At 45.9% G+C, this 27803-nt stretch overlaps 1 protein-coding gene and 1 gene segment (V, D, J or C); one reads left to right on the top strand and one right to left on the bottom strand.

Annotated features, from left to right (window-relative positions):
* On the bottom strand, nt 1–7463 carry LOC116630591 (putative DBH-like monooxygenase protein 2). Its single transcript, XM_032401281.1, has 13 exons — nt 7176–7463; nt 6145–6291; nt 5486–5647; nt 5182–5265; nt 4235–4402; nt 3933–4035; nt 3578–3744; nt 3150–3241; nt 2826–2922; nt 2626–2685; nt 1396–1526; nt 554–668; nt 1–243 (listed from the first exon to the last, which is right to left on the bottom strand). The coding sequence occupies exons 1-13, from the start codon at nt 7461–7463 to the stop codon at nt 1–3; spliced, it is 1857 nt and encodes a 618-aa protein (XP_032257172.1).
* Nucleotides 7464–11830: 4367 nt separating this feature from the next.
* LOC116630589 lies at nt 11831–21616 on the top strand. The segment is given in 4 exon segments: nt 11831–11915; nt 12179–12477; nt 21396–21471; nt 21570–21616. Coding segments are annotated over 4 exon segments (477 nt in total).
* The last annotated feature ends 6187 nt before the right edge of the window (nt 21617–27803 follow it).

The raw sequence follows: 27803 nt of genomic DNA, 5'->3' as shown, positions 1-27803 counted from the left end.
TCAGACTCCAACCTGCAGGTTGGCAAGAAGCCAAGAAAGAGCCCCCTGCCCAAACAAGAGGGCAGCCAGAGGGAGGTGCCTCAGGCCAGCAGTGCTGGAGCCTGAGAGGGCCACTGGTTCAGCCTTGAAGCCTGCAGGGGTGTTGTCCTGGGGCTCCACTTTGCCTCCAGAGGACTCCAAGCAGGGTCCCCGAGTAGTTGGGATGATTTCCGGAATCCAGCCTGTCGTGTTTTCCACCAATTCCTGCAGCACAAGGAAAATGGGAGAAAAGGGTTAAAGGCAGAAGCCTCCCCCACTCATTTCCTTTTTTCAGCCCTTACTTGCTGATCCCCAGTTCTTGCAGCCTCACAAACTAGCTGGGAGACCCCCACCACTCCATAGTCCGGAACAGCACCAGCCCATCTTTCTGCTCCCCAGCCCCTCTTTCCCTGACCCAATGTTCCCGCCTTTGTCATTCACCAGCTTCCTCCTTTCTTTTCCAAGCTTGGCCCAACACCATCCCACACCCTGCCATCCCCAACCCTGAGAAGGTGCTGTCTCCTGGGACACTCACATCAATGGTCTTTATTATCACCATCTGCTGGGCCTCCTTGCAGGCTTTCTCAGCCTTCTTAATGTTCTCTGGGGTCCACTCAACATTGTTCATGGCCATCATGCCCTCCATGGGGCTGCCGTAGGCAGGGGCAACAAACGATAGGTTAGGGTCAACTCAAAGCTTTGACAAAATGCCTTCACGTTTGTTAGCATCATTTCCATGTCAGCATAAGCCAAAAGGAGTGCCTCACAACTCAATAAGACAACCATGAATTTGGTAGAAGGAGAAATTGCAAAACTCACAGACGAGAATTTTTTAAAGTGAAAAAGAGAAATTCCTGGCTCTTTAAAGAAGTAGTTCTTAATCTGGGAGCCATGAAGTCCAAGAAGGTGGATGGAGTGACTTCAGGGAACCAGTAAAGGCCCTGAAATTGTATGTGGAATTGGTGTGTCTGCACAGATGTGCATTTTCCTTGGAAACCCTCACCCCTAAATAATTAAGGGTCATTACTTAAAAGTAAACAGTCTTTGATTGAATCAGGTAGCGCATGAGAAAAAGGCAGACAGAGAATTTGTACATAAGTGATCTAACTTTTAGAGGTCAGTTCTTATCTGCTTTTCTGAATGGCCTCATTGATATGGGGGAAAAAAAACCCTATTTGGTCTTATGTCAGAGCTTTGAGAGTCAGACAGTGACAGAAGCAGATGTTAGGAGGGCAGGAGCCAACCAGGCAGCCCACTGAGGAATCCTGACTCACTAATGCAGGAGGTAGTAGGTGGTCTTCCTTTTTCTCCTTCTCCAGTCTTCCCCAAGACCCCTCCCACACATACTTGAAGGTCTTATCTTCCAGGATGACTCACTCTGATACCTCCTCCCCAAGCTCATGGGCCACATAGATGATGTCAGGGTACCCCATGCAGCTGGAGATGTTGTTTCGGGGATAGTAGAAGAGGAAGATGAGGCACATCTCATTAATGGTGCTGGGACCCCCCTGGAGAAGAGAGAGAGAGACGGAACACAAAGTCACAAAGGCAAGCAGAGTGAGGGGAACAAGGCAGACAGAAAATAGTGTAAGTGGTCATTCTACCAATGGTGCTGTTTTCCTTTTCACTTAACCTACAACCAGCTGACTGAATGTTCATCTACTTCTTACCCTCCCTTTCCTTTTACCTCCTCTCCTTCCAATTTGTGGACAATCATTGATATTATTTCCAAAGAAATAATATCTGCCCTGTCCTCTACATTTCAATGGCCTCTGCTCTGGTTTGAGGAGACAAGATGGTTGAGAAGATGAGAGAAGATATTGAGTTTCCTGAAAAAGTCACTCCCTTTTGAGCTTCTCCAGGATTCCTCATCTCTACATGTCTAAAGCTGGACCTACTCAAATATGTCACATGTTCAGTTCACCATAGTAGGGCCTTATGGTTTTTCCCTGTGAATCCCCTTATGCACTATTCCCATTTGTCTCTTATGGTATGTATCACTTTCTACATCACATAATAATAATATATATGGCTGTAGTTTCTTCCTCAATAGCATGCAACCCCTTTGGAATCCTATAAGCACTGAACCACTCTTGACACACAAAAGGGGTGGGGTTCCTTGTGACCATAACGACAACAGCTAACTCTAATTGAGCATCCACTATAAGCCAGGCAATGATCTAGATGTTTTACATAGGTTAATAAATTCTTACAACAATTTTATGAGGTACTATTATTAGTTCCTGTATGAATTAGGAAACTGAGGCGCAAAGAGATTGAATAACTTGTCTAAGGTTAGAAAGCTACTGATTGTGTTGACATTAGAAACCAGGCATGGAGAACAAAAGTCCATGCTCTGGGTTACTATAATGTGCTTTCTGCCCATGGTCTTAGTGGGTCAATGACAGAGAAAGTAGGGAATCCTTGTACCCATCTTAAAGTCACGGGGATGTGAGAGCATGAAAAGCCCCATGTGAGTGGATAATACCATTGGATGGAGAAAAGGGCTTCAGCTGGAATAATCAGAGTCACTCTATAGCCAAGGCCAGGGATGGGCTCTATTCTGAGGTCATTGTGCTTGACCACGGTGAGAAGGGAGGTACTTACAAAAGTCAAGGAGTCCCGGTCCAGCGTCTGGTAGTGACATTCCACCAGCAACTCATCTCCCTATTCAGAGTGAAACATGAAGGCTGAAGGTAAGACACAGAAGGACTGGTACAGCCTTAGAACTCTCTTGGCTAACAGTGATGACCTCTGATCCTGCCTCCCCGCCCCAACTCCAGTCATGCCTCCCCTCAGGCTCCCACCAGTTTGATCTCTGCTCGATAAGGTAAATCTCGAGTCTCCTGTAGACTGAAGTCATAGGAATCATCTTTGCAGATTGTTCGGAGTTGTGCTCCATTTCTAGAGGGAATGAAGTAGTGTATGGGCTCATGCTGGGGGGACAGGTTGCCCATAAAACAGAAAAGCTCCTCCTTCCATAGTCTTATTCCGACCACCTCTACTCTAGGGGTAGTTCCAGCTCCTCCTCCTCCCAACCAAGCATAACCTTATGCTGCAGAATAAATAACTATCCTCAAATTTGTTCCCACATGCAGATGGGAAAGCTTCAAGTCCATGCCTTCCCTTACCTGTATTGCACGGCCTGCAGAGCACGGCCAGCCAGGTGGGTGTGGAGCAGGTAGCCATAGACCTGTATGTCAGGCACTGGGGCCCCATTCATCTGTGAAGGGGAGGAGACACATCTGGTTTGCTAAGAACTCTCATCTTGCCCTGTTCCTTGATTTGCCTCCCTTAATATTTGACACCCTCTTCATATGACCGACAGGAGCCCCTTTCGTTCTTACTGGGCCCTCATGGACCCTCTTCCTGCCCCACCCCCCAGTCCCCAAAGCCCCAACTCCTTCCTTCCTTTGCATGATCCAGGTTAGCGGTTTTCCTGAGCACCAGGTGTAGCTTTTCTCAAAGTCCCGGGCTCAGGGTGTGTGTGCTTATGGACCAGCCCAGATCTGGGATGGGAAACAAGGAACCTCAGGGAGGATGTGCCTCCCAGCTTCACCTCTTCAAACTTCTCTGTCTTACACAGCCCATAGGACAGGAAGGACTCCGCGCCTGGGGGTATGAAGTGGATGGGGAAAGTGAAGAAGCCCAGCTGGAGGACCCCCATGTCGTATTTGCGCAGCTGTGCAGTGTAGTATAATCGGATGCCTGAGGAGTCATACACACCTGGTGCAGAATGAAACAATGATAGAAGACAAGAGAGCTGGTCACAATGTGAGATCAAGAGCCCCAGGAAAGCTGGGACAGGGCTGTGACCAAAACAAGCCAGCGTGCCTCCCACAGCAGCTTCCCAACTCCTAAAAGAATCAGCAAGCTGCACCAGCTCTTCCTCCATAAATGCTCTAGATGCTCACCAGGAAGGTTGTGAAAATTGCTGTAATGAATCTCCAGTCGTATCCACTGGGGGTCTAAGGGGGTCCCAATAGAGATACCCACATCATCTGGAAACTGGTAACTCTGTTGGATGGAGGAAGATTTGGCAGCAAGAAGGGCCTGGTGCTAAGTGCAGGGACTGGAACCTGCCCGTGTTTTCTGGCCCTCATCCCAGACCTCCCCTATCTCCTGGTCTGCCATCAGTCAGTCCAGCAATCCCAGTTGCCTGACAACATGCACTCTCCCCCCCTTAGCCACCTAGTTCCCTCGTCACAGGACTCACTGTGCCCCCGACAGCCCAGCCCACGATGACCTGTGAGCAGAGGGAGAAGGCAGGGTCAGCCCCATAGCAGTCACTGATGCCCGTGGGGAGAACACTGGCATTGCCACACGCATACACCAGGATGTGATGCACCATTGTCTCGTTGTTCTCCAGCAGCTTGGGCTCAAACTGGGTGAGAGATGGAGGCAGAGCATGGTCAAGATCTTCTACGTCAAGTCCTATTCCCCCCATCCCTTTTCCCCAAATAAATCTATACTCATTCCCCACTTCTGTGTCTCTTTCTTTTCTACTTGTTCTGTTTTTCTTCCCCAACCCATCACTTACCCCACTTTGTCTGACTTCTTTCTCAGCCCCACCCTTTTAAACTCCTCCCCCGAGTGCACAACATATTAAATCTAGCCAAGAATATCCCCAAGACTCCTGACTTTCCCTTAATAACATCACCAGTCCACTATATCTGAGCACATGCCTCATTGGATTCTCCTCTAAAGAAAAAAATGGCTCCCACACATTTGTTAGTTTTTGTAAGATCAAAATTTGAAATAACTCAACTGTGAAATCAGGTGACCACATTGGAGTTCCCTTTAGCCAGACTTCACTGACCTGAGAGCCCTTGGCCCTGTCCCCGCAGCCTGAATTTCCTCCTAGGCCACGAGCACCACCAAGGTGGGGCTTATACTTTGCTCTTTGGAAACACTTACTAATTGATGACCTTCATCAAAATCTTTGCTGCATTGTGGGGCTCAGATAGAACAGTGCTAGGAGTTATAGTTCTGGGCTCAGGAAAGCATGAAACTACTACCCCCACCAGATCTGGCCAGGCGCCCATGTTCTCCCAGCTACTTCTCTCTGGCTTCCTCTCAGCAGTTATCCAAACACCCTCCCTTCAGAGTTGACTGTGCCCACTGCATTGCTCAACTGCCTTAGCAGTGTCTGGTTCACTGTACCTTGAAGATGTGATGCTTCTTGCTAACGATGGGGAGAGGGAGGAAGGTGCAGGCATATGTGGTATCATCCTCTGGAATGAGGAACTGGAGAAGGACACACAGAGGATGAGCTGGGTTGGAAATGAGCTCTTAGAGAAGACAGGGAAGGGACAGACCAGCTTGGTGGTCCTTGGAGAATTACAAGAAGTCACAGTAACATCAATTCAAGGAATGTACTGAGTATTAGGTGCAAGAGGAGGGTCTAGATTGAGTGGGAAGATGGGAAGGAGGCTTGGAGGTTGCGGGTGGGGTGGAGGACTCTTACATCAGTGATCTCCAAGTCATGGATGATGGTATCCTCAGGGACATCAAGGTCGTCAGGATGGACTATTTGTAGCAGGAAGATGGACTTGATAAAAGTACGGTCCCGATCCAGCTTCAGAGTGTCATCCAGGCCGTAGGTGGCCAGCACCTTTATGGTGTCACTCTGGGGGTGTCATCGGCATTGAGGTGCTACTGCCCGTGAGCAGCACTTTGCACACACCCACACCCAAGGACTGACACAAGCCACTTGCTCATGGCTACACAGTGGAATGGAAAGAGCTTCCAACTCAGGGGTCAGAACTAGTCGGGTTCTAGTTCTACTTCAGGGGCCAACTTGCTGAAAATATTGAGCAAGTCACATTCCCTCTCAATGCCTGTGTCCATTCTAAAGTTCAGTGAAATCAGGCAAGGTTCTTGGAGAGGGGAATGAGAGGAGGGTGGGGTGGGTGCTTAATCTGTAGGGAATCACTCTGTGGAGAGCTTGTGGATTTGGAGAGGGGCATGACTGGGGCAGTGCCTGGAAAGGTAGAGAGGGAGAGAACCCCTGGGAACTGTGACTGCTGCCTGAGACACATGCACGTTCTAGATTGGGGGTGACTCCACATCCCCAAAAGGAAAAGCTGCTTACGATTGAATGCTTTTCTCCCCTTACTATTTTACCGTAATGTCTTTGTCGTGAGGGTCACAGGAGCGGAAGGGCCTGGAGAAGCGCATGGTGGTGTAGATAGCATCTTCAGTCAGCCTTTGCAGCTCAGCATCCTGGCTCCCGTCCTCCTCCAGGGTGTCTTCATCCACCAGGTGCTGATCCTGGGGTCCAGTGAAGTCCAAAGAGTAAGAACAGGAAACCCTGGTGGTCATGACTTTGGAGAAGCTGGTGTCCCTTTAGCAACCCCAAGGTACTAAATTAGCAGAATCCAGGTCCTTTATTTTGCAGTTTACTCTTGGGACAGAGCATGACATCAGGGTGGATCCCCGGGACAGAGGGGTGGACAGTGTCTGCACCACTTGACCTTGATTTACTGCTCCCGTTCCAAATCCCAAGTCCATAAATCCTAGTGTTCCTGCATCTCCAGCCCTTGAAAGCTCACTTACTCTCTGAACTCTCTATGCTATTTGTCCTCTCTTGTGGCTCATAACATTGACACTTCCCCATATAAATGCAGTTCCTATGGGTGAGATTCGGAGAGATGGGTGAGCTGCTTTTTCATCTGTAAAATGGGGTAGTAATCATCCACCTTATAGTGAGGCTGTGAGGTTTAACATGGAAGGATTTTGGAACAATGCCTGGTTGATCAAAAGTACATAATAATTTTAAGCTATTATTATTATAGCTGCTGCTGTGGTTATTAGACCACTTTATGTTGTGGTCAACCTGACTGAGCTTAACAGAAATTAGGGCTAAAGACTGGGTCTCAAATAGCATTGACTCTCTCCCATTGTCCTGCATTTAGTGGTTCAGGACTCTTTCAGTCCTGTGGTACCATTCTTTAGCACCTTAGGGCCACGCAGTCCAGAAGACCTATTTTGAAACTCTCCGGTGGACCATTTCTGTAGAGAGAGGTCAGTAGTCAACTGGTGTTCTGGGCATGTTCCTGGATAAGTTTGGAAAATGTGGATCCTTCCTGGACTCAGAGCCATCCTCAACCAGCAAGAGACCTTCATCCTTGGAAGGGAGACACCCTCAGACTTACCGAGAAATAGACGTTGCCATCAGGCAGGACTCCTCCAACAACCAGATCACTCCCCACTCTGGTGTAGCGATTTGTGACACCCAAGCCCACCCAGCCAGTTGTCCGGACCTGCAGCTCAAAAGTGATGATCTCAGCCTCAAGGTCAAAGTCCCAGCGCAGGAAAATGACATTGGAAGGATCTAGGAACCTGGAATAACGCAGGCGAGATGTGGGGCCAAGGTGTTTGCCTTGGGAGGGGGCTGCCAGGGCCGTAAGTAGGAGAAGTCTGAAGAGAAGGGCACAGGTCATGGCTCCTGGGGTCTGGAGTATCTCTCCTACAGATGGACACTCAAGAAGTATGGATTTATATGTGTCCCTACCTGTGCCGGGCACCGTGCCATGGGGGAGGGACAGACTGGGGCTCTTCTGATCTGATTATCCTCTGGATTCAGAGTGGTGCCACTTACATAACTCTGGAGGTGTGAGGTGCCCAGAGAGGGTGCAGAGCAGATTGCTCTTGCCCCAGAGCAGGGACCTGACATGAAATTCTCAGGAGCAGGTCACTTAGACTCTTCTACTCCAACCCCATGCCAGGGTCCTCCCTGGGGTTTGGGTTTTTCCCTGCTTTTCCTTCCTTGTCTCTATTTCTCTCTTTCCCTTTCTGCCCCCCCCACCCCTGTATCTTTGATGTCCTTACTGAGCACTCTGCTCTCTGGCACCTGCCCCCTGCCCCAGCTTTTATGGGCATTTTCTATATCTGGAACTGGGGCATAGCAGGGGGAAGGGGCGAGACTGAAGACATGCAGCAGAGGAAGGAGAGAAGTTTCTGACGGGGCATTCAGGGAAGGCTATGATTTCCATCTCCCGGAGGAGTCTTTGCTACTAATCCCTGGAAGGACACATAGAGGTGAAGGAGCCATAATCAGCTTTCCAGATGGGTGAGTCTGGGTTGGCCTTGAGTTTCTGCACATTCCTGGGGAGCAGCAAGGAGGAGGAGGAGGGGAGGGGAAGAAGAGGGAGACAGTGGAGGTAAATGTAAACTGGCCCTTGGGATGCTTGGTGCTCTACCCTTCCTTCCGTGAATTGCCTGCCAGAGAAGTCACATTTAGTGACTCTCACTCTACTGGGGGCTTGGCCCAGGGTCCCTACTGACAAGTGCTTCAGTATTCAAACCATAAAAGCACAGAAGGAATGTTAGAATATTAGAACGCCAGAGTGGAAAGGGATTTTAGATCCACTTAATTTTTAGATGAGTAAAGGGAAATACCAAGAGGTAACAGGAGTGCCTGATCCCCCATGCAGTCAGAGGCAGAGTTAACACCGGCCCACAGGGGCCCTGCCCCCAGGCCAGTGCTCTTTCCACGATTTGCCTAGGTTACAGACACCCACAGGGCGCCCAGCCACCCGCAGTGCCTTCCCACCATGGCTTGCCCTGGTGAAGGGAGTTGTCATCTGCGGACTGCTTCTTAGGGACGGAACCCACATCTCACTCTATGCCTGGCGTTTTTTTTCTATCCAGGCTCTGACATAGCTGAGCAAAAGCTGGAAATCACCTCCCTGACCCCCAGTGTCCTTTCACCATCAGACAATGGAGAGGCTCTGAAAAACTAAGGACGTGGGCCCAGTAGGCATCCCCTAGCACAGAAACTGGACCACACATCACATGGGAATTCAGCTCAAACCTCAGTGGACAGGAGCTGGAGCATCTGTTTATGCCTCCGTTCAGGGCATGCATACTCTTTTCATTATCTATTGAGTTCATCAAAGCTGGTAAGGACCCAGCTGAGGTTGTTGGCAGCTGCTGTGAGCACCTGAGTAGGAATTGAGGTGTGGTGGGAGAAAAAAACCCATCTCCCAAGACAGCAACCATAATGCCAACTCTGGGCATGGGAGCAGGGAGGTTGCTCTGCAGCCATCTGGAAGGAAGAGGCTTACCTTGGCCCAGGATGGGAGCAGGGCCAAAACCAGAGGAGGAGCCTGGGGAGGCACTGACCTTGAGGAGCAGGAATCCAGGGAGGAGATAACAGGAGTGTCAGAGACACTCCGATCCCAATCGCATTTGGGGATTAAGGCTCAGGGAGGGGGAGGCAGGGAGACAGGTCAGCCAGCCCTGTAAACCAAGATGGGGCCAGGATCCCTTATCCTGACATCTGTCTACCTGCCAGAGTGCCCGCCGGAGGGAGGGAGGTGGGAGCTCCTGGGCTCCCTGGGGCCACCCACTCGGCTTTTCTCTCCCTGTTCACCTTTTCCCCCAGTTCTGGGTTGCTCCCTGCTCCCAGCCCCCTTCCCTTTCATCATCTGATCCCCAGAGCCACTCTCTCCACAGTAACCTCAGAATGCAATGCACATGGCTTGCTAGGTGAGGATGCCTCTGTGTTGGCACGTACATATTTCTGGTGTTCAAGGTGTGTGATTTGGGCAATGGTTCCCAGAGCATCATCCCCCGCCCTCTCTGGGGAGAAGAGGTTGGGAATAGGTAAGAGCAAGAGCCAAAAGAGACGCGACACATTTTAGAATGCCAGGCGATGGACATTTTGTGCACGATTATGTACATTTGAAACCGTCTGATATAGAAAATATTAACAAACCCACTTTATACACAAAATTGTACGTAATGAAAATGAGCGTTTTTTTTAAAATCCAGAACCCCAAAGATTTCAAAGTTATCAAGCCAACTGAATTAGAAACTATATTATGTTGTCAGCACATGGCATCAATAACCGTTACCCTTTGCCAGAATCACGTGAACCATATTGTTGTATTTATATGTCAGCTGATTAACAAAAATATCGAATCTGGGAGGTGCAAAGCCCCAGGATGCCAGGCCACAGCTGTTCCCTGATATGTGGGCTCCCCGGGGTGATGGGTCTGTGGTCTCACCTTCCTATAGTTCCCTTCTTCCTTCATCAAGGGTCCGTGAAGGCTCAGACACCTCACCGGGAGCACCGACTTGAATACAGTGCAATCCCAGGTCTTGAAATAGTAAAGTTTGGTTGCTAGACCCCTATATGTCCCCATGTTTTTGTCTGTAAAATGCTGAGGGTGAAGAGACGGTCTTTAAAGATTTATTTTTTTATTTTCAAGAGAGAGAACACGAATGGGAGGGACAGAGGTAGAGGGAGCGAGGATCTCAAGCAGACTCCATGCTGAGCGAGGAGCCTGATGCTGGGATCCATCCTAGGACCCTGAGATCATGACCTGAGCCAAGACCAAGAGTCAGACACTTAACTGACTGCACCACCCAGGGGCCCCACGGGGGTCTTTTAAATCTAATTTCCCGGATCACTGGTTTCCAAACTTTCTGAGAAACGAGACCTCTTGCCAATGTTAGAAAGTTATGAGAACTTGTGATTTTCATCTCAGCTGATGACTAAGAGAGAGATAAAGGGAGGTAAATCCTGCCATAAATTCTGTCATATGTAAATTGAATTGGCAGCTTACCATGGACGTGACAGAAGTCAACTCACTGAGTGCTCCGTCTGTCCAAACTCTATTCCAAGAATTTTTCGTGTGTGAGTCTATTTACTCTTATGACATCACTCTCATTATTACCTTTATCTTTGAGCTGGATAAACTGAGTCCGAAGGCCACAGTGCTAGGTGACGCCAGCACTGGGCGTTGTCAGGAAAATGTAACCAAAAATCAAAGCTCCTCCCGACTCGGGAAGTCTCTCCCCAGAAGTAGAAGAGAAAGAAAGCAGTCTTATTATTGAAGAAGCATTAAATCAGAATGTGATATCCATCCCAGGCATTTTGTTAGGAAGACAGGCAGAAATCCCGGCCATCAGACACAACCCATTACATACGCGTTCTCGAGAGAAGTGATAACCAGTCCTCAAATGAGAGGCTGGAGAGGCCGTCCCGGAGTCACTTGTTAACTGCGGGGCCCATCCGGGTTTACCCAGAGGACGAGGAATCTTACCATCCATCTTTATGACAGGGCATCATTTTGCAACTTGGTGTGAGGCATGCGCTCTCAATAAAGTTAGGCTCATTTTGATGTTTGTATTTCAAAGAGATTGATTGCAGGTCCTAGAGAAAAACATTTCTGGGTGATTTACATATATTTCAAAGAAAGAGAGAGAACTTAAAATTATAAGATTTCTAAAGTAAATGCTCTAAGGAAATGGACAGGAGGGAAGTCTCTTCCCTTATTTTCAACAGGGAAAATCAAGTCTCTTATGTTTAATTTGTTAGTTGACCTTACAGAGGAGAACACGGGAATTGGAAATGAGAGCCCAACTGTCTACTGCCCAGCTTGGCCTCGGGGCCGCCTCTGTGCGTGTGTGAAGCATACGGGGGAGGGAGGTCTTCGCTCAATCTACCAGCCTACTTGCTTTCATTGAGATGTTTGAATCCCTTGGGAAGATTTGAGGTGCACATTCAGAACCACTACTGTCTGTGTTTAGAATCTCTGGGGCACAGTTGAGAGGGTGAAAGCCACGTACCTTCACTAAGGCACTCAGTGAAGGTGGGGGTTTTGTGCCTGCCTGCCTGAGGGCTGTTGGCATGCAGGAAACAGGAAACCCCATAGGGTTTGAACCTCAGTGAGACAATGAGACAAAATACGGAGCTTCCTGGAAAAGCCACTCCCTTTTAAGTTTCAGGCCTAGAGTGTCAGTTACTAATTGCCACCTTATAGACCCGGATCCTGTTCTCCTGACCTTGACCCACTGCCTCACTGGAGAAAGCCTGTGGGGCCAGGGAATGGGACCGTTTTCCATCCTGTGGGGCTGGGCACTCATGGCTATCGTGAGTACTGGTAAGAGGCCAGGCAGAAAAAGCTCTCCATGGGTTGGGGGAGGGAAAGAGGGACCAGTAGGCACAGAAAGTTTTGCTCCCAGATCCCAGCCTTGTTAAGATCCTCACTGGTATAACACCCCCACGAGAAAGCATTCCTTCTGCTCCCAGGAGTCTCCTATTGGCATTGCTCATGGGTTCCCCTCTTCAGGATCTGGCTGCAGCTGATTATTTGGGGGAGTTACTGCTACCCTTGGGACCTTTAGCTTGACCTGTGTATTTCAGATGCCACTGTGAGCTTGGTGGAGCAAAGGCCCAGGTGGGTCCTGGTAGCTCGCGGACAGGTGAAAACCCTGCACTGCATCCTGAGGAATTCCCAGTACCCCTGGATGAGCTGGTACGAACAGGACCTCCAGGGGCAACTACACCTGCTGGCCACTCTGCGGAGTCCTGGGGATAAGGAGGTCGTATCCCGTCCTGGAGCACATTACCAGGCCACGAGGGTCGAGAGCACGGAGCTGACGCTGCGCGTGACCAATGTGACCCAGGGCAGAACTCTCTACTGCACCTGCAGTAAAGACACAGTGAGAAACCCTCCTTGGACAAGTGAATACAAACCATCCCGGGTTACCAACCACAGACCCAACCTCCTCCTCTGCCCTGACTCCTCCCACGTTCCCCTATATCCTCCCTTGTTGCCTCTTCTCTACAAGCAGACTCTTCCTGCTGCTTTCCCATCAACCTTTTGGTGAATGCCAAGCCTGCCCAGCACAGCGATTTAACCACCAATTTAGCCTCTGAAGGGCTCTGTTGCAGAACTTCCTCTGCCACTTGGGAGCTTTGGGAAAGACTTCATCTCCCTGAATCCTGGTTTCTGTGCCTGTAAAGTACAGACAGTAACTTCACGCAGCTCAGAGGCTTGCCGTGAGGATCAAATGGCACGATTTTCCACAGTACGCCTATGCGTTCTAATACCAGTATCAATGCCCAGAGGGGTGCTGGAAAGAAACCTGGAGAAATTCTGAGAGCTCAGAAAGGAGGAAGAATGAGTATCTCAGTGTGTAGCCCCTACTCACACCCCTAGAATAAACACCCACTTTTTCAATTAGATCCCCACACTCGGTGCTCGCCACCACCTAAATGTCTCACCCCGCTCCCCCAACCTCAAGTTGATCTTTTTTAAAAGTAAGATCCTCAGAGAGAGCCTGACCTAGAAAGGACCAGGGTCTGGATCCACAGTGAGGGCTCGCCAAACATTGACTAAGCAGCCATGGCTCAGAACTGGGTTGGCCCCCTGAGCAAGGCCATACATGGAGTGAGGGTGGAACAGGGAGGCTCAGATCCCAGGCGAATGTCCCAGAAGCTGCAGGCAGGTGCACTGAGGGAGAGAGGCCCAGATCCTGGGAGCCCTGCAGAGATGGGAGGCCTGAAGCTGGCTGTAGTGGGGCCACTCTGCTTCTAGTTAGGAGCAGCTCTATCCCAGAGGGTGTGGACCAGATGAGCCGGTAACTGGGGTGCAAGGTGGTGGTGAGCGAGAAGACATTTCAAAGCTCAGTCTCTGATGGAGGTCTGAGTGGGCTGTGGTCCAAAGCTGCAGACAAGCACGCTTTCCTCAGGCTTGTGGAGAGGGAGGAATTTTGTCCACCAGGGGGCACTATCTGCCCATAGTTCTCCATGATCTGCTCAGACAGGGTTGGGCATGGATCACAGGTGTGAGTCATCTCTCACTGCCCCTCTAACCTCACTCAGCTGTTATGGCAAACACCTGCCCAGCTCTAGCGGACTACAGCAGTGATGGGGAGCAGGTGTAGGGCCTGGCCAGAGTCCTGGAGACATATGGATTCGTGTGTTCTCTCCTCCCTCCAGGAAAGGTACCTCTGAGAACACCCTCACAGGGAAATCCTTGGTCAGAGGCCACCAAGAGGCTGTTAAATACAGAAATGGCAGGGCGGAGAGGCCTGGACCACCTGTTCTTAAGGAATGCTGAGGTCCTGGAGGAGGAGCAAGATGGCGGAGGAGCAGGAGACCTGGATTTCCTCTGGTCCCAGGAATTCAGCTGGATAGGGATCAGACCATTCTGAACACCTATGAACTCAACAGGAGATCGAAGGAAAGAATAGCAGCAACTCTCTGAACAGAAAAGCGACCACTTTCTGGAAGGTAAGACGTGCGGAGAAGTGAATCCGAGGTGATATTCGGGAGGATAGACGGCGGGGGAGGGGGCCTTTGTCGGCCGCTTCTGGCAAGTGATAGAGCCACGGAGCACAGAATCGGAACTTTTAGAAGTCGGCTCCGCTGAGGGACGTCACTCCGGTGGCTAAGTGGGGGGTGGAACCCTCGTGGGACAGTGTGGTGTCAGGACCCTCGGGGTCACAGAAAGACCGGGGGTGCCTGAGTGCGGCAGAGCTCCCAGGTATCGGAGCAGGGAAGCCGGCTGCAGAGACGGAGCCCAGGCGCGGGCTCTCAGCTCGGGGTTGTCATAGACCGTGATCCGCGGCACAGTCAGGCCACGGCTCCTCCAGCAGGGACCTACAAGCGGCAGATCCGGGGAGACTCACCTTCTTCCCCCGGGAGGAGAGGTGCGGGAGCGCACCGCGGGGATCTGCTGGGTTTGGAGACTCCACCCGGGGTCGGGTGCCGGAGATAGAAACACGCGGTCACAGGCCGGGTGAGCACGGAGTGCGGCCGGAGACCGGGGAGACGGGAGTGACTGACGGCTTTTCTCTGGGGGCTCGCTGAGGAGCGGGACCCCGAGTTCTCGGCTCCGCCGGGGCGGAGACTGGGAGGCCACCATTTTCACTCTCCACCTCCAAAGCTGTACGGAAAGCTTGCAGGGAACAAAAGCTCCTGAGAGCAAACCCGAGCAGATTACTTAGCCCGGACCGGCAAGGGCGGGGCAATTCTGCCTCCGGCAAAGACATTTGGGAACCACGGCAACAGGCCCCTCCCCCAGAAGATCAGCGAGAACAGCCAGCCAAGACCAAGTTTACCGATCAGTGAGAACAGCAGAACTCCAGCGCTAGGGGAATACTGCACATAGAATCCATGGCTTTTTTACCATGATTCTTTAGTCTTTCAAAGTTAATTTTTTTAACTGTCTTTTTTCTTTTTTTGAATTTTTCCCTTTTTCAACCAACATCTTATCAATCCCTTTTTTAAAAAACATTTTTATTTTTCATTTTTAGAGTCATATTCTATCCCTTCATAGTAGTTACCCTTATTTTTGGCATATCTATATAAGTTGTTCTCTTTTTAAAATTTTGAGATACAGTTTCTTCTAACAGATCGAAATATACCCTAAATCTCTAGTGTATGGCTTTGTTCTAGTCTCCTGCCTGATGACATTCTCTCCCTTTTTTTTCTTTCTTTCTTTTTAAATCTTCTTTCAAACAACTTCTTATCAATTCCTTTTATAAAATTTTTTGTAATTTTCATTTTTACAGTCATATTCCATCCCTTCATTGTATTAACCCTTACTTTTGTATATATATAAGTTTTTCTTTCTTTAAAATTTTGGGAGGCACTTTCTTCTAACAGACCAAAATACACCCAAAATCTAGTGTGTGGCACTGATCTATGCACCAGCCTGATCATATTTGATCATATTCTGTTTTTTTTGTTTTGTTCTGTTTTTGTTTGTTTTTACCTGTTTCTTTTTTTTTCTTTCTTTCCCTTTCTTTTCCCCCGGTTTCAGGTCTTTTCTGATTTGTTTAGAGTATATTTTCTGGGGATGTTGCTACCCTGTTAGCATTTTGTTCTCTCATTCATATATTCTCCTCTGGACAAAATGACAAGATGGAAAAAATCACCTCAACAAAAAGAACAAGAGGCAGTACCGACTGCCAGGGACCTACTCAATACAGATATTAGTACAATGTTGGAACTAGAGTTCAGAATGATGATTTTAAAGATACTAGCTGGGCTTGAAAAAAATATGGAAGTTATTAGAGAAACCGTTTTTTGAGAAATAAAAGAACTAAAATCTAACCAAGTCAAAATCAAAAGGGCTATTAATGAGGTGCAATAAAAAATGGAGGCGCTAACTGCTAGGATAGGGGCGCCTGGGTGGCTCAGGCGTTAAGCGTCTGCCTTCAGCTCAGGTCATGATCCCAGGGTCCTGGGATTGAGCCCCACATCGGGCTCCCTGCTCTGCGGGAAGCCTCCTTCTCCCTCTCTCACTCCCACTGCTTGTGTTCCCTCTCTCACTGTGTCTGTCTCTGTCAAATAAATAACTGCTAGGATAAATGAGGCAGAAGAGAGAATTAGTCATATAGAAGACCAAATGATGGAAAATAAAGAAGCTGAGAAAAAGAGAGATAAACAACTACTGGATCACGAGGGCAGAATTTGAGAGATAAGCGACACCATAAGACGAAACAACATTAGAATAATTGGGATCCCAGAAGAAGAAGAAAGAGAGAGAGGAGCAGAAGGTATATTGGAGCAAATTATAGCAGAGAACTTCCCTAATTTGGGGGAAGGAAACAGGCATCAAAATCCAGGAGGCACAGAGAACCCCTCTCAAAATCAATAAAAATAGGTCAACACCCCGACATCTAATAGTAAAACTTACGAGTCTCAGAGACAAACAGAAAATCCTGAAAACAGCTCGGTAGAAGAGATCTGTAACCTACAATGGTAGAAACATTAGATTGGCAACAGACCTATCCACAGAGACCTGGCAGGCCAGAAAGGACTGGCAGGATATATTCAGAGCACTAAATGAGAAAAATATGCAGCCAAGAATACTATATCCAGCTAGGCTGTCATTGAAAATAGAAGGAGAGATAAAAAGCTTCCAGGACAAACAAAAACTAAAGGAATTTGCAAACACGAAACCAGCCCTACAAGGAATATTAAAAGGGGTCCTCTAAGCAAAGAGAGAGCCTAAAAGTAACATAGACCAGAAAGGAACACAGAAAATATACAGTAACAGTCACCTTACAGGCAATACAATGGCACTAAATTCATATCTTTCAATAGTTACCCTGAGTGTAAATGGGCTAAATGCCCCAATCAAAAGACACAGGCTATCAGATTGGATCAAAAAACAAGACCCATCGATATGTGTCTGCAAGAGACTCATTTTAGACCCAAAGACACCCCCAGATTGAAAGTGAGGGGCTGGAAAACCATTTACCATGCTAATGGACACCAAAAGAAAGCTGGGGTGGCAATCCTTATATCAGACAAATTAGATTTTAAACCAAAGACTGTAATAAGAGATGAGGAAGGACACTATATCCTACTTGAAGGGTCTATCCAACAAGAACATCTAATAATTGTAAATATCTATGCCCCTAACATGGGAGCAGCCAATTATATAAGCCAATTAATAACAAAAGCAAAGAAACACATCGACAACAATACAATAATAGTAGGGGACTTTAACACCCCCCTCACTGAAATGGACAGATCATCTAAGCAAAAAATCAACAAGGAAATAAAGACTTTAAATGACACACTGGACCAAATGGACTTCACAGATATATTCAGAACATTCCATTCCAAAGCAATAGAATACACATTCTTCTCTAGTGCCCATGGAACATTCTCCAGAATAGATCACATCCTAGGTCACAAATTAGGTCTCAACTGGTACCAAAAGATTGGGATCATTCCCTGCATATTTTCAGACCACAGTGCTTTGAAACTAGAACTCAATCACAAGAGGAAAGTTGGAAAGAACTCAAATACATGGAGGCTAAAGAGCATCCTACTAAAGAATGAATGGGTCAACCAGGAAATTAAAGAAGAATTAAAAGATTTCATGGAAAGAAATGAAAATGAAAACACAACTGTTCAAAATCTTTGGGATGCAGCAAAGGCAGTCCTAAGAGGAAAGTATATAGCAATACAAGCCTTTCTCGAGAAACGAGAAAGGTCTCAAATACACAACCTAACCCTACACCTAAAGGAGCTGGAGAAAGAACAGCAGATAAAGCCTAAACCCAGCAGGAGAAGAGAAATAATAAAGATCAGAGCAGAAATCAATGAAATAGAAACCAAAAGAACAGTAGAACAGATCAACGACACTAGGAGCTGGTTCTTTGAAAGAATTAACAAGATTGATAAACCCCTGGCCAGACTTATCAAAAAGAAAAGAGAAATGACCCAAATCAACAAAATCATGAATGAAAGAGGAGAGTTCACAACCAACACCAAAGAAATACAAACAATTATAAGAACATATTATGAGCAACTCTATGCCAGCAAATTAGATAATCTGGAAGAAATGGATGCATTCCTACAGATGTATCAACTACCAAAACTGAACCAGGAAGAAATAGAAAACCTGAACAGACCTATAACCACTAAGGAAACTGAAGCAGTCATCAAAAATCTCCCAACAAACAAGAGCCCAGGGCCAGATGGCCTCCCAGGGGAATTCTACCAAACATTTCAAGAAGAATTAATACCTATTCTTCTGAAACTGTTCCAAAAAATAGAAATGGAAGGAAAACTTGCAAACTCGTTTTATGAGGCCACCATTACCTTGATCTCAAAACCAGACAAAGACCCCATCAAAAAGGAGAATTACAGATCAATATCCTTGATGAACATGGATGCAAAAATTCTCACCAGAATACTAGCCAATAGGATGCAACAGTACATTAAAAGGATTATTCACCACGAGCAGGTGGGATTTATCCCTGGGCTGCAAGGTTGGTTCAACATCCGCAAATCAATCAACGTGATACAATACATTAACGAAAGAACAAGAATCATATGATCCTCTCAATAGATGCAGAAAAAGCATTTGACAAAGTACAGCATCCTTTCTTGATCAAAACTCTTCAGAGTATAGGCATAGAGGATACATACCTCAATATCATAAAAGCCATCTATGAAAAACCCACAGCGAATATCATTCTCAATGGGGAAAAACTGAGAGCTGTCTCCCTAAGGTCAGGAACACAGCAAGGATGTCCACTATCACCACTGCTATTCAGCCAGTATTAGAAGTCCTAGCCACAGCAATCAGACAACAAAAAGAAATCAAAGGCATCCAAATTGGCAAAGAAGAAGTCAAACTCTCACTCTTTGCAGATGATATGATACTTTATGTGGAAAACCCAAAAGACTCCACCCCAAAACTGCTAGAACTCATACAGGAATTCAGTAAAGTGGCAGGATATAAAATCAATGCACAGAAATTAGTGGCATTCCTATACACCAACAAGACAGAAGAAAGAGAAATTAAGGAGTCGATCCCATTTACAACTGCACCCAAAACCATAAGATACCTAGGAATAAATCTAACCAAAGAGGCAAACGATCTGTACTCAGAAAACTATAAAATACTCATGAAAGAAATTGAGGAAGGCACAAAGAAATAGAAAAACGTTCCATGCTCATGGATTGGAAGAACAAATATTGTGAAGATGTCAACGCTACCTAGAGCGATCTACACATTCAATGCAATCCCCACCAAAATACCATCCACTTTTTTCAAAGAAATGGAACAAATAATCCTAAAATTTGTATGGAATCAGAAAAGATCCCAAATAGCCAGAGGAATGTTGAAAAAGAAAAGCAAAGCTGGCAGCATCACAATTCCGGACTTCCAGCTCTATTACAAAGCTGTCATCATCAAGACAGTGTGGTACTGGCACAAAAACAGACACATAGATCAATGGAACAGAATAAAGAGCCCAGAAATGGACCCTCAACTCTATGGTCAACTAATCTTTGACAAAGCAGGAAATTATGTCCAATGGAAAAAAGACAGTCTCTTCAACAAATGGTGTTGGGAAAATTGGACAGCCACATGCAGAAGAATGAAACTGGACCATTTCCTTACACCACACACAAAAATAGACTCAAAATGTTGAAAGACAGGAATCCATCAAAATCCTAAAGGAGAATACAGGCAGCAACCTCTCCGACCTTAGCTGCAGCAACTTCTTCCTAGAAACATCGCCAAAGGCAAGGGAAGCAAGGGCAAAAATGAACTATTGGGACTTCATCAAGATAAAGAGCTTTTGCACAGCAAAAGAAACGGTCAACAAAACCAAAAGACAACCGACAGAATGGGAGAAGATATTTGCAAATGACATATCAGATAAAGGGCTAGTATCCAAAATCTATAAAGAACTTATCAAACTCAACACCCAAAGAACAAAGGATCCAATCAAGAAATGGGCAGAAGACATGAATGGACATTTTTCCAAAGAAGACATCCAAATGGCCAACAGACACATGAGAAAGTGCTCAACATCGCTCGGCATCAGGGAAATCCAAATCAAAACCTCAATGAGATACCACCTCACACCAGTCAGAATGGCTAAAATTAACGAGTCAGGAAACGACAGATGTTGGCGGAGATGCGGAGAAAGGGGAACCCTCCTGCAGTGTTGGTGGGAATGCAAGCTGGTGCAGCCACTCTGAAAAACAGTATGGAGGTTCCTCAAAAAGTTGAAAATAGAGCTACCATATGATCCAGCAATTGCACTACTGGGTATTTACCCCAAAGATACAAATGTAGGGATCTGAAGGGGTACGTGCACCGCAATGTTTATAGCAGGAATGTCCACAATAGCCAAACTGTGGAAAGAGCCAAGATGTCCATTGACAGATGAATGGATAAAGAAGAAGTGGTATATATATACAATGGAATATTATGCAGCCATCAAAAGGAATGAGATCTTGCCATTTGCAATGACGTGGATGGAACTGGAGGGTGTTATGCTGAGCGAAATAAGTCAATCAGAGAAAGACATGTATCATATGACCTCACTGATACGAGGAATTCTTAATCTCAGGAAAGAAACTGAGGGTTGCTGGAGTGGTGGGGGATGGGAGGGATGAGGTGGCTGGGTGATAGACATTGGGGAGGGTGTGTGCTGTGGTGAGCACTGTGAATTGTGCAGGACTGTTGAATTGCGGATCTGTACCTCTGAAACAAATAATACAATATATATTAAAAAGAAGAAGAAGAAGAAGATAGCAGGAGGGGAAGGATGAAGGGGCGGAAATCAGAGGGGGAGACGAACCATGGGAGAAGATGGACTCTGAAAAACAAACTGAGGGTTCTAGAGGAGAGTGGGGTGGGAGGATGGGTTAGCCTGGTGATGGGTATTAAAGAGGGCACATTCTGCATGGAGCACTGGGTGTTATACACAAACAATGAATCGTGGAGCACTACATCAAAAACTAAAGATGTAATGTACGGTGATTAACATAATAAAATTTAAAAAAAAAAAAAGGAATGCTCAGGTCCTCTCCTAGCTGCTCTTGAAACAACTACAGCCAAGCACCATCACCGGAGCAATAGAAGGCACCGTTGCTCTGATGGGACCTCTTGAACCTCCATCCCTGGGAGCTCTGTGGAGACTTCCCAGATGCAATTCTGCTCACTTGGACCATGAACTATGCCTTAATACCACTGCCTAGACCCTTTATTCCTTGGTGATTAGACTAGCCCTCCTAGATTGGCCGATGTTAGGGGCCCAAACAATGCTTTTTGATTGGATTATGTTATTTACCTGTCATTATTCAGATAGGAAATACTGGTCTCTGTGATGTAGTCTCCTGTCTGCAGGCTGGTGTGAGGGATTTGTCCATGTTCTTGGGAAGTATGTTTATCTTCATTTTCTCATCCAATACTTTCAAATGCCCGATTAGGCAAGAACCACCATTTTTTGCGTTTTTTTTTCTGTTTTTGTTCTAATAGGGAAATGGATGCTCGACACCTGGGACGACTTGCCTGATGTCACATAACCAGCCCTCAAGTACAGGAATTCCGAGTCGATGACTCTCAATACCTCATGATGCTGCCTTGTTGCGTGATGAATGCATCGCCACTGCAATGAGGGAGGTGTGACGTGGTGGACATCTCTGCCCCTTCCAGAAAGCCAGCGCCCATTGTGTTGCAGACGTGGTCAGAGAGCACTGGGACGTCCACACATGATGTGACAGCAGGTCAGGTGAGTGTCCTGCAAAGACGCTCAGTACCCCCACAGACTTGTCCTAGGTTTCGAGGGGTCCAGATGGGAATAGACAAAATTATACTAACGACATCCAATCATTTGGAGGGGAAAGTACTATATGTTATGATTGTGTAAATTGGATTCTGCCCTGTCGTATCTCCATGGCTTGGATTCGTTTTAAGATGGTGGACTTCCAGGGCTTGCAGGTGAGTATCCTCACCTAAGGCAGCCATCTCTCTGTTCTCCTTTGTCTTAGTCATCCTCTCAACTAATCGATACATGCATAGAATACTCCATTTTCAGTATTTTACCAGATATGGTGTGAACTTTCAAGAAATATGAGGCATGTATCCTCTTTACCTCCTCCAAATTTTACCCCTCTTCTTACCTTCCTTATTCCTTCATTTAGAAGGTCCTCAGAAAGCAGAAAGCATGAGCTCAAAGTTTCACTTGCAGGATGAGTGTCTTTGTTATAATTTAGATTCCTGAGCCCAGAACAGCAACATAGCCCATATTTATGGCCCCTACACCATCATTTCCAGGCCCCTGAGCAGAAGAGCAAGCATGGGTCTAATGTGAAGGTAGGGGCTTAGATACAGGTGGGCTTGGGAAGAGAGAGTTGATAATGGGTTAATAATTATTAGAGCTTCAGAATCCATGCAAGTCCTTTGAGTTTAGGCACTCATCTGTCCGTAGCACCCTAATGGGGCTTGTTAAGGATAAACAGGGATAAACTGCATTAACTGGGTTCGGTAGGCAATGAATCCCGACGTGGATTAACAGTTAGCTAAACTGAGGAGAAAGTATAGAATACCAGAAAACTTTACAAAATAATATAATAGTTAGGATTGTGAATTTAAACTTATTTTTCTACTTTTGTGGGTTCTCCTCATTATATAGAATGAGTGTTTAGGATTTCTGAAATCAGGGAAACACTTCAAAAACAAAGCAACCCTATCTAGCAATTGCCTAAGTGATACTACAAGGTACTTATGTTGCAGTTACAGATTTAGACCGCTACCCAAATAAATACAGTAACGTTGTAAAACTTCCTTTCTGTATTTCATACCTAAGGGCCTCTCCCATACAGGCTGGGAAAGGCACAGGTGCCTGATGCCTGAGGAAAGGGAACTTATATTGGTAAATTCTATCAGGATGTTCTTTGGCTCTCTGACATAACCTGATTGATTGTGTATGTGTGTGTGTGTGTGTTGTGTGTGTGTGTGTACATGAAAGTAGCTTCCATCCTAATTGAAGAAAGATAAACTCAGATGTAAAGAAATGGTGACCGATTACCAGTAATACCTTGGCAAAGATTTAAGTGGGATTATCATTTATTGAGTGCCTACTATGTGCTAAATATTATGCTTCGTGCCTTACATAAATTATCCTATTTATTCCCAATAATCCAGAAGAGTATTATCGGTCCTATTTTAGAGATAAACTAAAACAAGACAGGTTAAATTCCTTAATGACTGAGGACACACAGCTAGTAGCTGTGGAAGTTGGGATTAAATACCAAATTGAATCCCAAACCTGTGCTCTTTCAGCTGCGCTAAGCCCGAGATCATCCTTTTGGGGATCTAGAAATGAGATAAACTCACACTGGAGGGGCAGATGGTAGAAATCAGAGTGGGGAGATAACAATCACTGGGGAGAGTCAGCTAAGCTGACAGGATCCAGATAGCAAAGCATATTGAAGTGAAGTTGGAAGGGAAGTCAGGCAGGTGGCCAGTAGAGGGGCAGTAGGCCAGGAAAACCAGCAGGCCTCCTATGGGTTTCCAGCAACATCTGGGAAGAGTCAGGCAGAGCCCTAGGCTTACAGGAGCTGGGGAAACAGAGAAGGTTGTCAAGACAAAGACAGCATTAATGGAACTGGGATTTAAAAAAGGGGGGTGAGGAGGGGAGGAGGCTTCACTGCAGGAATAGAACAGAAGCCCAGTTACTAAAATTGGGCTATTTGGGTAGAAAAGTATAACAGCAAGTTTGGCCTGGTGATGAGCTAAACTTCTTTTAACCAAGGATAGCATTGGAGCCATGTCTTGGGCTGCTTTTGTAGATGGGGCTCTAGAGATTATAGGTGTGCCAACTAAATGGCTCAAGGTAGGGGTTTGGGGCTACAGAGAGCCAGGCAAAAGCAAGTTTGGATGCACGTTTTATAGTCGAAGCAAATCCTACATGTGATTTACTAACACTTAATAATCTCTTAAAAACAAACCAACAACAACAACAAACAGCAAATCATAGACTGGGAAAGAGAGACGACAAGGAACACTGGTTTGATTTTAGTCAGAGTACCTGCAAGAAACCCCAAAGTGAGATAATGAAGGTGCCTAGTACTGCTGAGTTTTCAAAGGGCCTGGGAGCAATGACCTTGGGGTTCCTTGCCTGTGTCAGCCCCGAGGCCAGTTTCTCTAATCTCTATCTTTAGCTTCCAGTGGGCAACTTGATTCTACTCCAGTTGTTAGAGCCAATGACCTCATATCAAGGCTTTTTTTCCACCCTGATTCCCTATTGAACAGAGCTCATCTTATGGTTTCTGAAATCTTCCTGTCCTTGAAATGAACGCACAGGAGAAGAATTACAAATTGTAAGATGTCTTGAAAGTCTCATCAGTACAGTAGCTGACATGAATTTCCTGCACAAACATAGGCTCGAGCCTAATCTTCACCTTGTTTTTGTAAGACCCTGGCCTATCCGTCCTCATTTAGCTTTTGGGATCATAGCTTTTCAGCCTTGGGAACAGTGGTTATAGGGGGTATCCCCTTACTCAATGGAACAACACACGCTGTCCAAATCCTAACATGTTATTATGATTTGAAAAAACTGATGAATGACATGCCCCCCCCCACCATTTTCTCCACATAAGTTCTGAACAAGTTGAGAGAGACAAAGGAATAAGATGGGAAGGGAAATTTCTGGCAAAGTTACTTCTAGAGCTGATAGAGAATATGGCTTAGATACATGGCAACATGAGAGTCCCAAGTCTGAAACTTAAAATTAGAAAGATGTATCCCATCATTCAGGATCCTGAGTGGTGGATTCTACCATATTTCCTGCTAAAAACATAAAGTGCAAATAAACAAAGAGGCTGTTCAGAAGAACGTTACAGGTGTCACACATTCCCCTCTTACAGTGGCCTTTGTCCCCCCCTAAAAGGCCTCTCAGATTTTAGTTTAATTTGTTTAAGGAAAAAGGACAAATGTCAAGTTATTAAGTTCATCTGCCTCTCTTACTCTTAAAATGGAAACAAACAAACAATCTTATCTGGTGATGTTTGGGGGCCCTAAAGAGGATTCTTTCAAGCGTTCTCCAAAAACTAGGATCCCCAGGAATGAAACTGACAGGAAGTTCAAGCTCTTATTTGATTTATATAACCAAAAAACAAAAAACACCTGATGGATTTGATAATAGTGGACTGGTGTGAGTCAACATGCTAAAGTGATATGGGCTCCTCCCTACATCACAAACCTCAATTAGTTACATTTTTTTTTTTTAAAAGATTTTACTTATTTATTTGACAGAGACACAGGGAGAGAGGGAACACAAGCAGGGGGAGTGGGAGAGGGAGAAGCAGACTTCCCGCAGAGCAGGGAGCCTGATGCAGGGCTCATCAAAGGACCCCAGGATCATGACCTGAGCTGAAGGCAGATGCATAATGACTGAGCCATCCAGTCGCCCCCTCAGTTACATTAACTCATTCAATGCCCCTTGAATGAAGGGGAACCCAGTACTCTAAAGAATGAAACTTGTTCTAACATTGTCCCTTCCAGCCCATACAAAGATGGCCTGAGTCTATTTACTTGGTGACTTGTGCTCTAGGGACAAGAACATAGCTGAATTTTTTGAGATTCTGATTCTGAATTGGTACTAATTTGTGGTGTTTGTGGTGGTGGGGAAGACTTATAATCAGTGCTATCCTCTGATCAGAGTGGGGCTTATGAAAATTGAGGGATAATTGGATTTTTTACCTAAGTCTTCCCTAGAGTAATTCAATGTGGCTCTGAAACCATCTAGAATTTATTTCTACAGTACCTGTGTGCACTGGCAGGGGTGGAAGGGGTACATACATTTTTTTCTACAACTGGTAGAATCTCTACAATATCCTTCAGGCCTGCGAAGTGAGCTTTTGTTGTAGAAAGGGCTAAGAGAAAGTTGATCGAATGTCCCCTTAGTAAATCTAAAGCATCAGCACACTGCAGAGGCCAGTACTACCAACACAGAATTGAAATATGCCGGGTGATATTTTGTATTATAATTTCATTTGGTTCTTCAGCTGTTCATGTCATAAGGGTGGTGGGGAATGATAGTGTTTGAGTATCGCGTGGTAACTCCAATTATAGTTGCTGTTCCGTATGTGGTTCCTTACTAGAGCAAAAAAATACAGTCTTTCACACTCAGTATGCAACGATCCATCTGGAAAATGTATTTTTGTACATGGCTTTGAGAAGCTCAGAATTAATTAGCTTTCATTTGTCAGGGACAACAGTATATTTTTACCTCCATGCTCAGGCAGTCATCATTGCTCTGCCCCTGAACCTGAATATAGTCTTTAAAGAACTTGACAGTCTCAAAGGGTACCATGCTGATCTATTGTATTAATGATATCATATTGGTAGGATGAGATAACAGGAAGTAGCAAGTTTCCTGGCTTGCAAAGACAGATATATGGTAGTGGGTAGGTGATATAACTGGTGAACCTTGTGGGTGTATGTTGGATTCCTCTATTGAAATGAATGTATTGTTATACTTGTGCTCCCTACTATGAAAAATGATATCTGAAGACCTCTAAATTTTATAAGCAACATATGTCTCATTAGGATATCATGCGCTGAACCATTTAATGAGTGATCTAGAAAGATGTTAGTTTAGGAAGAGACTAAGGCAGAAAAGACTTTTCAACCAGCACAGGTTGAAATACAATTGGCTCTATTTCTTAGGCTTAAATTCTGTAGATTCAATGATTCTAGAAGTATCTTTCATGTACTAAATGAAGTTTATGGCAAAACCTAATAAGAAAATCAAAATAGAGTTTCCCAAAACATGATAGCAAAGTCATGCTCCTTTTTCCTTTTGGGGGAATAGCTTCTGGTTTGCCACTGGGGTCTAGTGGAGACTAAATGCCTGACTCCAGATCACCAGTTGGCTGTGAAACTTACTCTATCTAGGTGCGGCTACCTGACTTTCTTTGTCATTGACTTGTATATGCTTAGCAATATTCCATCCCCAACTTGGAGTGTAAATAGACCAGAGGTAAATTAGGCCCTGAAAGTCCAAATAAGTTGCACAAGCAATTCCTCTGGGAAATCTTTCCTTAAGCCACACTGTGACCTCAAAGAGATTTCTTCATAAACAGTTCAGTGAGGGCGGAAAGACTTCACTGGTTGATATACTAGGACGGATTGCATGTCTACTGCTGTGATTATAAAACCCCTCAGAGGGATGCCCTGAAGGAAAGAGAAGAATGAGGTTCTTCTCAGGAGACAGAAGTTCAATTAACACACATCTAGTTGTTTTCTTCCCTGAGGTTGAGATTTATGTGAATTTCTTGGGAGTGGCTTATGGCCTACCTTGACAGGCACTCAGAAGGAGGAAGATGGAGGGAATGGGGATTAGCTCTTTGGGGAAAAATTATTTAGTAGGATTTTTCAGGGTGAGCTTGCAGCAGAATTTGTATCCCATGAGAATTCTCACCAAAATGTTTTCAATTCAGTAGACTTTAATAATGGGATAGGTAAGCAGATCTGTTCTGAAGTCCTTCTTCATTTTCTTGAGGGCTTTTTAGTGACTCCATAAACAAATAATGGGACTAAATGGAGCATATGCAGGGACTTCCTAAAAGTCTCACCTGGCTACTACCACTGCTGCAGATCCAGTGTGCCAGTGTCAGTGACCCATCTCAGCCCTGATATAGTCCTGATGTAGTACTGTACCCCAGGGACCCCAACAGCCCCTTTCAACATGGAGGAAATAGCTAT

Source organism: Phoca vitulina, unplaced genomic scaffold, assembly GCF_004348235.1.
Source record: "Phoca vitulina isolate PV1807 unplaced genomic scaffold, GSC_HSeal_1.0 scaffold4, whole genome shotgun sequence".
Lineage (NCBI taxonomy): Eukaryota > Metazoa > Chordata > Mammalia > Carnivora > Phocidae > Phoca > Phoca vitulina.
Note: the sequence above shows the minus strand (reverse complement) of the source record. Positions and strands in the feature narration are given on the sequence as shown.